The 13935-nt window shown below is 39.1% G+C and overlaps 1 protein-coding gene across 7 annotated transcripts in view; it reads left to right on the plus strand.

Annotated features, from left to right (window-relative positions):
* CARD10 (caspase recruitment domain family member 10) overlaps positions 1-13935 on the plus strand; it is a 120479-nt gene that overhangs the window by 75140 nt on the left and 31404 nt on the right. For all 7 annotated transcript variants that reach the window (XM_025163405.2, XM_088141056.1, XM_025163407.2 and 4 more), the window contains 5 exons: positions 1674-1811; positions 3014-3339; positions 9926-10108; positions 12755-12910; positions 13601-13726. In XM_025163405.2, coding sequence (XP_025019173.2) covers positions 1674-1811; positions 3014-3339; positions 9926-10108; positions 12755-12910; positions 13601-13726 — 929 coding nt within the window. The remainder of the gene's footprint in view (positions 1-1673; positions 1812-3013; positions 3340-9925; positions 10109-12754; positions 12911-13600; positions 13727-13935) is intronic.

Here is a 13935-nt window from a genome sequence, read left to right on the forward strand (position 1 = left end):
CAGTAATGGTAAAGATGGTCTTGAGCCAACTCCAGCTGCTGAGGAGTACATGGGTACAACCGTGCAGTTTTCTTTGGCCGTGCTCTTTTGTCCTAAATCAGAAAAGCCTCTGGTTTAGAATAATAAAGAGTTCTTCAGAATAAAATTTCTCCTCTAAACCAGTAAACGCCTGAACTGGAGTCATAAATGGTACTTCAGACTTCCTCTCAATCTGAAAAGCCCTTCCCTAGACTGGCATAATAATCCCTCAATGTCCTTATCCTTAGAAGTAAACCCATCACCAAAACCTTGGATTGTACCATGCTTTCTTGGGGGCCCTGTGGCTAGCTTGCTTCTCAATAATGCTGGCCATGCTCATCTTTTATGCTAGGGGTGGGCAACCTTTTTGTGACCAAAAGTTGCAGTTAACATTGGGGGGGAATGGAGGGCTGTAAAGTGGGTGAAGCCACACAATACATGAGGGTTAGAACAGGATTTGATGGCAGGGAATTTGGGAGTGTCTTCGTGATATGACTATTTTAGTGTTGACACTATATATATTTTTTTTTCTGTACCCCACCTCAAAGTGGCAGGAAAGTGCTGTCAGTTTTCCATAGTCATGCTTCAAGGTCCCCCAAATGGGGAATCAAAAACTACAGGAGGACCAAAGGCTGGAGGCTGCCTACCCTGGCTTTGCATCTGGAAGCAGGACTAGGACATCTGGCGCGAGTGCTCCTGTCATAGGAGACAGAGACATCAATTTTGCTATGCAAGTCCTCCCACCACTAGTCAGCCAGACTCAAGGAACTTAATTTAAAAAGTAGCATTATCACAGAGATGTTATTTTAAGGAAAACAAGCCAGAACAAACCCAGTCCCCATCAAATATAAACATAATGCAAGCCATGCGGGTAGATTATGTTGCTTTACAAGTGAAAATTGTTTGCCCTCTTTTTTTGTAAACTGCTTAATTAATTGTTGAAGACCTAGACCGAACGTGTACTGCTCAGGCCCAATAATTTAGGCAGTTGCTTGTGCTACTTGCCCCCACACCAGCCTCATCTTCCTTGTAATCATCTTCCTTGGTAGGTTGTACCATCTGGTCATTTTATTCTGATGGTAGCCTGTGGCCCTGATATTAAACTGTGGTGTTTCTCATCCCTGACTTTACTGATGGTTGCTGGAGGCAGTTGGAGCTTATGGTCATGTTATTTTGATTATTATTTTACGGAATAGATTATGGTTTCTTTTTTCCTTGACCTTACATAAGACCTAAAGAATGTCCTTAAATCCTACTCAGGAAGACTTCACTCTCACATCCAGTGACCTTTAAAAGACCGTTGCTGTTCTTGTAAAGGTTAGACCAAGTAGCCTTTTCAGACCTTTCAACTTTATAATGCTGGGACTGGATTAGCCCACTGCATGAAGTCCTAATGTGGTTTATTTGATTTTGATTTAGCATACTGTATGAACCGTGCTATTAACCGTAATTTATGGCTTAGTGTGATTGTGAACCTGGCTAATTGTTATTTATTCAACAAATCATGGTTTATTTAATGAGCCACAATTTGGCACATGATGGCTTCATGTGATATGCAAACACCAAGTCTAGGATTCTGGTTGCTAATCACATGAAGCCATCATTTGTGTCCTGTGGGTGTGATTATTTATTTATTTATTTAAAAACCTCTGTAGGACTCCTCATGGATATCCTTCGAAGACGAGGGAAACGAGGCTACGAAGCATTCTTAGAGTCCTTGGAGTTCTATTATCCTGAACATTTCACCCGACTGACAGGAAAGCAGCCTGTTCAGCGTTGCTCTATGATCTTGGGTAAGAGGTTGTAAGAAATGCAACATGCAGTCGGATTTAGAGAAGCTTGATTCTACTTTGGAAGAAGCAGGGCCTTCAAAGGTCTCGATGCACAGGTTGTCTGTATGCATAAACGGATGCTAGATTGAGCTTTCTGCTGGTATAGAGAATTTTATGTGAGATTGCTTGGCCTGTGCTGTACCTAAATTTCTATATCTGTTCCTTTTTTTGTGTTTTGTTTTGAATGCCCTCCTAACATAAAGTCTAGGTAGTGGCTGCCGTTTAGAGGATGAGGTACTCCAGAACTGGCCTTTTATTTGTCATCAGAGCGATCTGGTTTTGAAATTTTAAGAAATAGCAAATAGGCACATGGATATTTTTTAGAGCTGTCCTACCACACAAGAAGCAGCAGGAAGCTTAGCTTTGCACGTGTTGTCTTTGGTTTATGGATGACATCAGCTCTTCAGGGCAGTACAGTATTATAAAATGCTTCATGATACCAGGATTATGTTTCTGTATATTGGTTAACTATTTTGCCTTTTCTCTGCAGCTTCCACTCATATATCTTTTGTTGTTGTACGTGAATAGACTCCAATATTACCATAATGCTGTTATCTGTGAACAAATGTTATTTTTATTTGAACAGCTCTCTTCCCAAAATAAAGGCAAAATGTACAGTTTGAGCTGATTTATCCCTAAAATAATCCGCTTTGGATGCATTTTAATAAATTGCCATGTGATTATACAGTTTGTGTTTTCTGAATGCAAAGTATGTATATAATAGGTATGTATTAGAGAAACATCCCCATATTAGAAAGAGGTATGTAACGATAGAGTTCACAGAGAATTTGGTGCATTTCTCACAAAATACCAGTTGAAATGCATGTACATTTGTACAGTTTTCAGCAGAGGAATTTTGTTTGCCAGAAATGTCCGATACTTAGATTTTCTACAGAACAGTTTTACCAAGGCCAAGAGCTGTTTTGCACCCTATGCAGCAAAGTGTGTTGCTATGTGTTTGCAGTGATGATTGCCTCAAATTTTAAGTAGACATGCATGTTTATAAACATGCTATTTCACATATTACAGTGCTTGCAAATTCAGTGGGTGAGTGGCAAGCTTGCTTATTGGGTGAATTACACATGAGCTGCTCTGGCTGATGGCTCCTAGCATTTCGCCTACTTGTGAACCAACCTGATGATCATCCTCTGTCCCTTTTCCAGATGAGGAGGGCCCTGAAGGCCTGACTCAGTTCCTGATGATGGAGGTGAAGAAGGTAAGGGCCCAACGGAAGGAGCATCTGGCCAGAGAACACCAGCTCCAGATGAAGAACCAAGCGTTAGACAAAGAATGTAGCCAGTTGAAGCAACAGCTCCAAGGATTACAGAAAGTGCAAGAACGTTGGCAGAGGTTCCAAGAAGAGTGGGACTCCAACAGCCTGGAGCTGCTAAGGCTGAAGGATGAAAATTATATGCTGGCCATGCGCTATGCACAACTGTGTGAAGAGAAAAATGCTGCTGTCTTAAGGAGTAGGGACCTGCAACTTGGGGTATGGTGAGCAGGGTGTATGTGCGGTTGTACGTACACACATGAATGCATGCTAATATTAGCAATTCAGTACAATGGAATTATGTCCAAATTAAACCAGGTTCTCTTCTGTCAATCAAAGGTTATTGTGTTACTAAAATAGTGCTTGGGTGAACGTAATAGCTTCTTACAAATCCTAGAAAAGAGAAATATGAAAAACCAGAAAACTGATAGTTGTTCTTGCTTTCAGTTTCTTGGCACCTTATGTTATGTCTGGTATAAAATTGCCTGTCTTGTTCTTCAGTTTCTCATTACATTGCTCATTTTGAGGAACCCTCAACTTCATCCTAACCCTTTCTAATCCTATTCTCTGCTGAGTTTACTGCTGCTCCTGCCTACCTGCCCTTTTCCCCCTAATTTTGAATCTGCCCAAACATTCCACTTAGCTCCAGTGTAACTCATGACTCAGATGATATTCTTAAATGCCAAAAGGAACTGGGTTTGTGAAATGGCAACTGTTAAAAGTTTTAGAATTTGAGAATCAGACTGTGTCTTGTGCCATGCTAGGAGTAGGTTCTATTCAACAAGAGTTTCCTTGTTGACTGTGACATTTATTAGCTAGGAAATTTGAATTTCCATAGTTTGAAATTGCTGGTGCCTTTTCTAGAGAAACCCTGGATTTGTACTTTTAGATCTAAGCAGAGTCCTGGAAAATCAGTGACTGAACAAATACGTTTGACACTTGTGTTTACAAATCTTTATGTTAGAGATGTTGATAACAAAAATGTGATTTATAAATATGTTTTTAAATGTATCATTATCATCAATAGTTTTTCTCTTTGGTGGTAATTGTACACTTTTGCTAGATCTGGTGCATGATCAGCAGATATTCATGCAATTGCAAAATATCTAATCACCTTAGACAGGAAGGTAATTTTCCCAGGGTAATCTTTGTCCCTTGGTAATAGAATTCCCAAGTTAACATTTATGTCTCTGAAGCATTTTTGCCCACTCTTTAGCCAGAGTGTCTCCCAAAATCACTTTCAACTATGGCAGTGTTGTCCAAACTTGCCCACTTTAAGATGAGTGGACTTCAACTCCCAGAATTCCCCAGCCATGCTGGCTGGGGAATTCTGGGAGTTGAAGTCCATTCATCTTAAAGTGGCCAAGTCTGGACAACACTGAACTATGGGGTTAGCAATAGTTCCTGCCATTAGCTTTCAGTTTAAAAGACAAGACACACAAAGAAAAAAGATAGGGAGAGGTGGGAAAAAATAAAATTAAAATAATCACAATATCACTGTTATGATAGTGGCCTGAGTTGGGGAAAGCATGGCATCTTTCAAATTTCCCAGAAGTGGCTCTTATGGTAGGGGATATTTAAATGCATAATAAATGCATAATCTAAAACAATCTTAATGGCGACAGATGAACAGTAGGTCCGGAGGTCAGACGATTAACCTAATCTGCATTTAAAAAAACAAATGTAGCAGTTTCAGATGGCATTTATTATTGGGAGAAAGGAATAATTTGTCTTCTAAATTAGGTACCTTCTGGATGTGTTAGAACTGTGTGGCAGCAAAATGGTTAAAGTGTTGGGTTGGATCTAGGTTCAAATTCCCACTTGTCCATAGAGTTCACTGGCTGATTTGGGCATGTCACACTCTCAGCCCAACCTATACTAAATTGCTGTTCTGGGGATAAAACTAGGATAACTTTCCACCCTCCTATATACTGTTGTAAATTCTGAGAGGAAAGATAGAATATAGATGTGATAAATTAAATATTCTCTACCCCACCCCACCCCTCTTCCCAACCAGTGTGGCCAAGGCTGGGAATTCTGAGAATTGGCTGCCTGGGAATTTTGAAAGTTGTGGTCCAACACATCAGGGGTGTGCCAGGTTAGACAATATTGTTCAAATAGCACAGTGTTGTCCAAACTTGGCCACTTTAAGATGAGTGGACTTCAACTCCCAGAATTCCCCAGCCAGCCATGTGTTATTGTCCACTCATCTTAAAGTGGCCAAGTTTGGACAACACTGAAATAGCAAGTGCAATTTATGTGGTAGATTGTTAAGGTTTTGGTCCATAGGAGCATATCTACATTGCTTTATTTGTTTATTTGATTTATATAACTGCCCAACTCACACATTGTGACTCTGGGCAGGTAACGTAGGATTAAAACCAAAACCAGAACCAACAATAAAGACGAGAACACAGGAAAAACCAAAGGCAACCCACAACATTACTTGTAATTCAATATTTCAGATGTTATTCATGCACAGTTTTAAAGTAAAATCCAGGCACAAGTAAAATGTTCAGTAATATTGAGCATATCAAGTGTAACTGTCTCTTGCCATTTTAATCTGAGCCTGCCTAGTCATTTAGGAAGGTATCCTTTGATTCCTTGAACTATTATTCAGTCTCCATTGCAGCCCCTCATTCTGCTCTGTGTAGATGGAACATTCACCTGTTCTTGTAGAGTTGGAATAGGCCAGAAGACTAAGCCCAGCTCTCGGTCCCAATGCAGGATTCTTTCCTACTGCAGACTCTGGCACATTCTTTGTAATACATATAATGCTAGAATTATGACATAAGCAGTGAACGGGAGTGAGCAAAGTGCCTCCTATAAAAATGTCTACAGCATAGGTGAGCTTCAGATGGTCCTTTTGACTAAGCCAAAATAGTCTTTGTGGGAAAGACCAAAGGAAAGGCATATTTCTTCACAACCGAGAATAAGATAACCTGAGACTATGAGATGTGGCCTTGCTATGTGGGAACTGGATTGTGCTTACTGTTGTATTGCAACAATGGGATTTAATGAAAAACTAGTAGCAGTTTTTGTGTGTAACTTATAGTGTCCTTTTAAAGTATCCCCAGGAGAAAAATTGGTTTGGATTGGAACATAAGTTATTTTCTATATCAAATTATTAATTTATCTAACCAGGGAGTTCTCTTGGATTTTAGGCAGAAAGCTCATCCCTATCACTGCCTATCTGATATTTTTTAAGGTGCAGATGCCAAAAACTGAACTTGGGATCTGTTGCATACAAAGAAAGGGTCTGATGTATGGTCCCTCCTCAATGTTCTCATCTCCAGTTTAAAATTCCTAATGTACCAAATATGTCCAGTCATCTTTTCCAGATATCAATAAAGGTAAAAAGAAGCTCCCTTATTCCAGATCAGGCCTATTGATTTATTTAGTCCATTATTGCCTACTTTTATTAGAGGTAGTTGTCAGGCAGGAGTTTTGTATGTCATTTGCCACTTGATCTTTTTAAGTAGAGATATCAGATATTGACTCTTGGTCTGATTGCATGCAATGCAAGCCCCCTGCTAGTAGCCTATGAATGTTCTCCAGGTATAGCAGCAAGTCCAGTTGTCTATCCAGTTTTTCCTTGCCTTCCAAATCCCTCCTAAGAAATCTGGGCCTTTTGGTGACTCTCCAAATTATAACTAATCTAAGGGTATGTGTAAATTAAAATTGCATTTAAAAATATGGTGTCAGATATTTATTATTATCCTCTGTCCCTCCCCAGTTATACTGTGCCCCTGAAGAATAAGCCACTACCTCCTATTTTGCTCTTCAAAGCCCTATGCATATTGATGATGCCGTAAAAATGATAGATGGTGGCAGTCCTGGCCTTTTTTAGTTAGATCTGAGCTTGAAATTGCTTTCATATTTGCTCTGGGAAGGCATTAATTTACAGGCCATGGCAGAACTATTCCTAATCTTCTTTTGAGTGAACTAAACAAGTTAAAATTGGGGTGGGGCATCTTTTCATGTTAGCTATATCTCCCAGAAATGTAGGATGAATTCTGAGCGTACATTTATATGTACATATCTGCTATGAAATATATTTTTTATTTTGTTTATTTATATATCAAATTTGTCACTACCCATCTCATTAAAAACCAACTGAGCAGTTTACAAAGCAGTTAAAGTCAATTAAAATTACAATAGAAAATAATGCTAAATAAATAGAAAATAAATATAATCCAAGGATAGATGTTAAAATTGGCAGTAACCCAGGGAGTGTCATCAAGATGCCAGCCACCCCCAGGATTGGATAAGATTCTTGTCACCCCACACAAAGCTGGCAGAGCCAGGTCTTTAATCCTTTCTGGAAAGCTGGGAGGGTAGGGCCCTGCTGCAGCTCTGGGGAAAGGGTGGGGGCAACGGCAGAGAAGGCTCTCCTGGGCCCTGCCAGCTGACATTCTCTTGCTGATGGGGTCCACAACATGCCCTCTCTGCCTGACCAGATGGGATGGGTTGATGGGGGTGAACACTTTGAATTGGACCCGGAAGCAAGCTGGGACCCAATGCAGCTCCCGCAGTAAAGGTGTTTTATGTGCCATTCTTGGGGCACCTAAGATTGTCCACATGGCCACATTTTGAACCAGCTGTAGCTTCTGGATACTCTTCAAGGGCAGCCCCATGTAAAGCACATTGCAATAGTCTAACTGAGAGATGACCAGGGCATGAGTCACTGACCGGAGAGCCTCCTGAATCCAGGAAAGGGTATAACTGGTGCACCACACAAAGTTGGGCAAAGACCCTCCTGGCCCTGACTGCCACCTGCTCCTCAAGTAGGAGTTGTGAGTTCAGGAGGACCCCCAGATTATGTACCAGGTCTGTCCAGGGCAGTGAAACCCCATCCAAAACCAAAGATGATACATCCTCAGATACAGGGGCTTCCAATCCATATAGGTTATCCTGATTATTTCAGCATTTACCCTTCTTTGTCCTTAAAGAACAAACATGCCAGCTTAACAATATGATACCATCTGTTATTATTTGCATATAGTACAATTTAAGAATGAGTTCTGTTCCCGAGGTCTGTCCTTAAGTCGAATTTGTATGTAAACCAGAATAGTATTATTGTATAATACCGTATAAATAGTATTGTGCAATGAACTCGAACCATTGTGTATTTAACTTGAATAATTGTGTATTTAATTTGAATTTTGCTACAATAGGCTCCATTCTTAACTATGGGTCATCCTTAAACTGGGCGTTCTTAAGCCAGGGATTACCTGTATTTGAATTCACAATCATCTTAATTATTTTATCTCAATAACACAATCAGATAAACTGGTATTATTGCTCCATATTGCAGATGAAAGTTACCTGAGATTATTTCTTTTATGGTAAAGTCAAAATTTGAAACACAGACTTCATGGTTCTTGATCACAATGCTACATTAGCTTGAACAACCGAGGCTAAAGTAGAATAAAGCTATGGTTAAAGAAACACACACTCATTCCTGTACATTCATTAATCTCTTCAGCTTGTGACTATATAAAAGAGAGAAAAAAACCTTAAGAATCTCATGTTATAGTATTGATTATTTTAACATGATGGAGTATTGTGTGCTGTAGTTTTTGTGTATTGCACTTGTATGTATATTCAGCTTGCAGAGGAATGCTTGGTTATTTTTCCCCTTTGGTTGAAATACAAATAGGTAGTGCCTTTTTATAGTAGCCCCTAAGCTCACTTTGATGACACTGTTGAATTTTGTGGCATGATTTCCAAAAATTGGAGGCATGCATTTGTTACCATTTTGAGATGGGAAATGCATGGAAATTTGAAAGCATAAACCTAAAATAAGCTTAATGCTGTTAAAAAGCATAATTCCCACTCAAGCAGAAAAGAAGAAAGATCTCAACCCCACCTATGTGATGTAGCCCATCCATTTTATTTTAGTATGGCTTTTCTTTTACTTTGCTACTATCAAACATTGTCCATGGTGATCTAGGATGTGGGTTTAACTAGCTTACCTTCTGTCTTCTTTCTAGCTGCTTTCAGTGGCCTTAGAGTTGCTCCAAATTAAATGCAACCCTGAATTTCCTCTGGAGATTGGTAGATACTTCAGATGAATCCCAGGTTATGTTACATTTGAAGCAACTGAAAAGCAGGTAGGGATATAAAAGAGTCAGATGCCAAATCCCCAACTTAAACAATGTTTTCACCCAAGATACTTGACAGAATTTATTAGATCACATCTTGGTTACTTGGAGTTCACCTTGAGCATTGAACACATCTACTGCTTCCTCTGTATGCTGGATGTCTTAACTGTGAACAAATCTATTTAAAACTGTTTAGAAGTCTTTCTGAAACCACTATTCTGCTGCCTTCCTCAAACTGGTTGCCACTAATCATGTTGGATAACAATTTCCACCATCCCAAGTCACCATCCCAAGTCAGTGTTGGCTAAAAATGATGGGAGTTGAGTTTAGTACAGCTGGAGGAAATGAAACTGGAGAACACATGGCTAATCTTCTCTATTTTCAATCTAATTTTTTAAAAAAGAGATTTTGAATATGTGCCCATTAAGCACTTGTTTTGCAAACCCACAAAGCCATCCTTGATCTATCATTAAATTCAGAAATAGGGCATATATTGTGAAGAGAACTCACCTATACTAAAATGTACTCCTTTTTATTAAAGTATTTTATTGACTGAACCATTAATAAAGTTTTATGTAGGACTTAATTTTGATTAACTTCTCAATCAAAACGAAGCCCTACATAAATTTATTTACTTGTTTCTCTAGTGTTAAAATCAATGTAGTGCTGTGATAGTCCTTATTTGTTCCATATTTCAGGTAGATCAGTTGAAATGCAAGATCACTAGTATGGAGGAAGAGTGCTCCTTATTGAAGAAGCAAGCATTAATGGTTCCTCAGCGAGAGGTGGAGGATCATGGATTTATTGACAACATTTCTGAATTGCAAGCTGAGAACCAGAGGCTAATTGCTTCACTTCAGGAGCTGCAGAATGTAATGCAGGTACATTCTGAAAAATGTGGACTTAGTCTATAGAAACATTTTCTACTATGAATCTTCTCCTACATGGGATCCTCTTTGTGTTTAAACTGGGACTGCATCTGAAATGGCATCCTTGATCTATGAAGCCTAATAATTTAGTTGTAGAGGAACCCAAACATGGTAACTCAGGGAAGCGGGTGCTGCTAGACCCTCCCAGGTTCTCCATGGTATAGTCCAGACTTCCCAACTGGTGCCTTTGACAAGTTTTGGACTTCACATAATTCTTCAAGCAGCAGGGCTAAATAGGCTTGGAGTAATTTGGGTATTGTATTATACATTTAGAAACCAGATGTCAGGGAAGGCAGCTGAGGACTTGAAAGGAAGCCTATTTGTAATGGAATAATTTCATCTGCATATAATTAAAATGTCTGTTTTAGAATTTCATCTTGGGCCTGTGACTGGGTTGCTACTTCCCACTAATATTACTTGTTTTAGCTATGGTTTGTTTAATAAACAACAAGTAAACAATTGATTCATATATCACACTAAGTCATAAACAATGCTTTGCAAGCCACAGTGGTTATGTTCACAAAATAACCTATGCCAAAACAAAACAAATCACATGCTTTGGTGTGATGTATAAATCCAGTCTGTTGCTACCAGGACAGTTATTTTTTTTCTTAAAACCAAGGGATAAAGACTTTACTATTACTATTTTTCTACTTCTATTACCACTGTTATTCCAGTTGCCAGTGGAATCTAAGTGTACAGACGTAGTCCAGGGCAATTAAAGGGCATCTGATTGGCAAAGGCTAAACTAGCTATATGTGTGATTTTATGCGCAGCCCTTAAACAATTAAAGGGTGAATGCCAGCAAGGCTATTCCTTCCTTTCCTGCAGTGCCTTGTATTTTTTGTGAATCACTGTCTTTGTTCCCTTCTAAATTACCTCATCACAGCATTGACAAATGTTGCTTCCCCTTGACTGGCTTCAGAACAGAGTAGTTTTTATAATAAGTGTAAGCCTTGCCACTCCAGCTAGACACAGAATGTATTACATGGGAGATGTGTTCATTCTTGCACTGGTGCTGGATCAGAACCTGAGTTGGTAGAGTACTAAAAATAAAATATATATTTAAAAAGAGGGCCTCTAGCATTGGCTTAGATGCTGCTAAAATATCAGTGGGTGGTTTGAACAGCTGTGACTCTCAGCTGTTTGGGAGACGTAAACTGACTGTTATATCTGGGTTATCAAAGAACCCCTATTTTTACCCAAGAATATATGAATATATATAGTTTTGAAGTTTTCCTTGAATATATGATTTAAAACTAACCTGCATTATGGAATTCTAATTATTTGGTCATTTAGATAAGTTTATCTCATAATGTACAATTTATTCTAATTTGTTTTAATTTTGCTGAATGTTACGTAAAGATATTTTGGTTTGAGATTCTTCTTTTTTCCCCAAATCCACTTAGGTTTTAACCAGGAAGAATATATAGTTTTTAAGAAAAAAAAGTATTGGTGAGGAAGAAGCATATGAATGCAATCAGTTATATAAATCTATTACATGCTCAGCAAAGTATTGCCATTTCCATTATACTCTGTAATTTTTATCTAGAGTGGTTTAAGAACTGGTCCCAGAAAGCATGAAATTGTAAGGTTCTTATCTTGGAAGACATGAACCCATCTCCTCATGTTCATAATGATCCATAAAACATTGCTTAGCTATGATATTTTGACTATACGGTTTCAATCTGACACAGCTTGACTCTTTAGAATAAGTATTTTTCACTGCTTAGATCCCCTCATATCATTCCTCTAAATATAATCAAAACCATAGGTTTGGCTGTACATTATTGGCTTTGACAGCTACTGTGGCTTACTGGTTTAATGCAGACAGATGCAGAGTCAGTCTGTGGAAGCGCCATCAGGGCTGACCCTACTACTAGGGATACTGAGACAAGTATCTTGGGCTGCAAAAAGGAAGCCAATATGCTGTGGAATATATTTCTACTGCCAAGGAAGAGAGAGATCTGCTTGTGTGGTTTTCTGCTTTAGAAAGCAGTAACTTGACTGACCTTAGAATCTATGGGTCTTGATTTTGCAGGGAGGAGCATCTTTCATTGCTCTATCTCAGGGTGCAGAATATCTTGGGCTGCTCTTGCTGGGAGTGAAAAGGCTATTAAACTAGATCAACCTTATAGTCTCAAATAGGTTTAACAGTCACTCTTCCCTTAGGAACTAAGGGGCCAGACTTGCTAATGGGGAGTTCTCAGAATTCCTACTAGACTAGAGGATTCAGAATTATTTAGAAGAAGCCATGAACTTTAAAATGACATGATGCTGCTATGACATTTGTTGCATGAATACACCTTTCATTTTTGGTGGTAGTGAAGATATATAGATATAGAATCAGTTAACCTTTCTCAAAATAAGGCCTTCCAGTGCTAACTGAGGATGAAGGGTGTTGAACACATCTGGAGGGTGTCAAGTAGGCAAAGACTAAAATAGACAGAATGCTCTACTCTGGAGTTCCTGCTGGAGATATTTTAAAATATTCCACTATACAAGCATGGCAATTTCTGTTCTTTACTCCAAAAGCCTTAATTATCCTGAAATCATTATATTCTAGCAGATGAGTGACTTTGCTACTTTACTGTTTAGAAAGCAAGGGAAGACCAGGTTCCGGGCTCTGAGAGGGTCCTTCTAGACATTCTGGAGCATGATTGGAAGGAAGCACAAGCAGATCGACAGGAACTGTGCCAGAAACTCAACTCCTTACAAAATGAGCTGCAGTGGGCTGAAGAGCTGAGAGATAAGGTAAGATGTTCTAATGCTAACCCCAGACATTTAAGCTTGGAGATACTTTGGAACAGCCATGAAATCCTTGTTCCAGACATTAATGAGCAGGGAATCTCTGCTTCATGGGCTAAAGGCAGACTACCAGTCAAGATAATTTTGGACTTTATCCAGGTCACTGATAGCTCTTTGTTTTGCCCTGTTGCCAAACCACAAAACTGATGGAGGGAATCTTTTGTAAATTGAGACCAGACGATGGAGAATGATGATACTATCCCACCCTCGATGCCTACTGAATAGGTATACAAAAAGAAAAATAAGAGTCACATTCTAACATCATTCATTTCTGGATCTTGCTACTGCTAGAAGGAACACCTGCATAGATGATCATTAAGGCAATTTGAACCTCAGCAGGAAAAAGCCTTCCACCCTTCTTTTAATGTCTTTTAAACATCAGGTACATGCTTTCTACTCTGGGTACCCTAAGTTCAGTCCCATTATCCTAAGCTATGCATGATAAGTGAAAGTAGGGTGCAAGTGATGTGAAACATATGCACGTGCACTTCCTTCCTATTTCATTATATGACTTTCCCCATGTAATTATGTTCTGAACCCTGGCATTTGAAAACAGATTGCAGGCCGCCAGCTGCCTTTGTTTAAGACCTAAACATTTACTTGGAAAATAATCTATCTCTGCAATTTCTCTCTCAGTACCTGCAAGACATGGAGGATTTGCAGTTGAAATTCCAGACTCTGCAGAAGAACTGTGAACTGTATAAGCACAGGATGAACACCGTGCTGGCTCAGCTAGAGGAGATTGAGAAGGAAAGAGATCAGGTAAATTGCTTCCTCTCTGGAATATTTCCTTAGTTTATAATTATGGGCTGCAGTTAAGATTAAACCATGTGGTAATAATATTCTTGCTACCCCCATATCATGCCACTCAAAGTAACAGAAAAATAGAGAAACCATGTAGGAATGATAAGATGCAGTGGAAGAATGATGCTTGCTTTATGTTTCCAACCCAGCCTGTTTCCCAATGTGGT

The sequence above is a fragment of the Python bivittatus genome, unplaced genomic scaffold (assembly GCF_059951505.1).
Source record: "Python bivittatus isolate LINGU-HERP-01145 unplaced genomic scaffold, Pbiv_v1 ctg000330_np1212, whole genome shotgun sequence".
NCBI lineage: Eukaryota > Metazoa > Chordata > Lepidosauria > Squamata > Pythonidae > Python > Python bivittatus.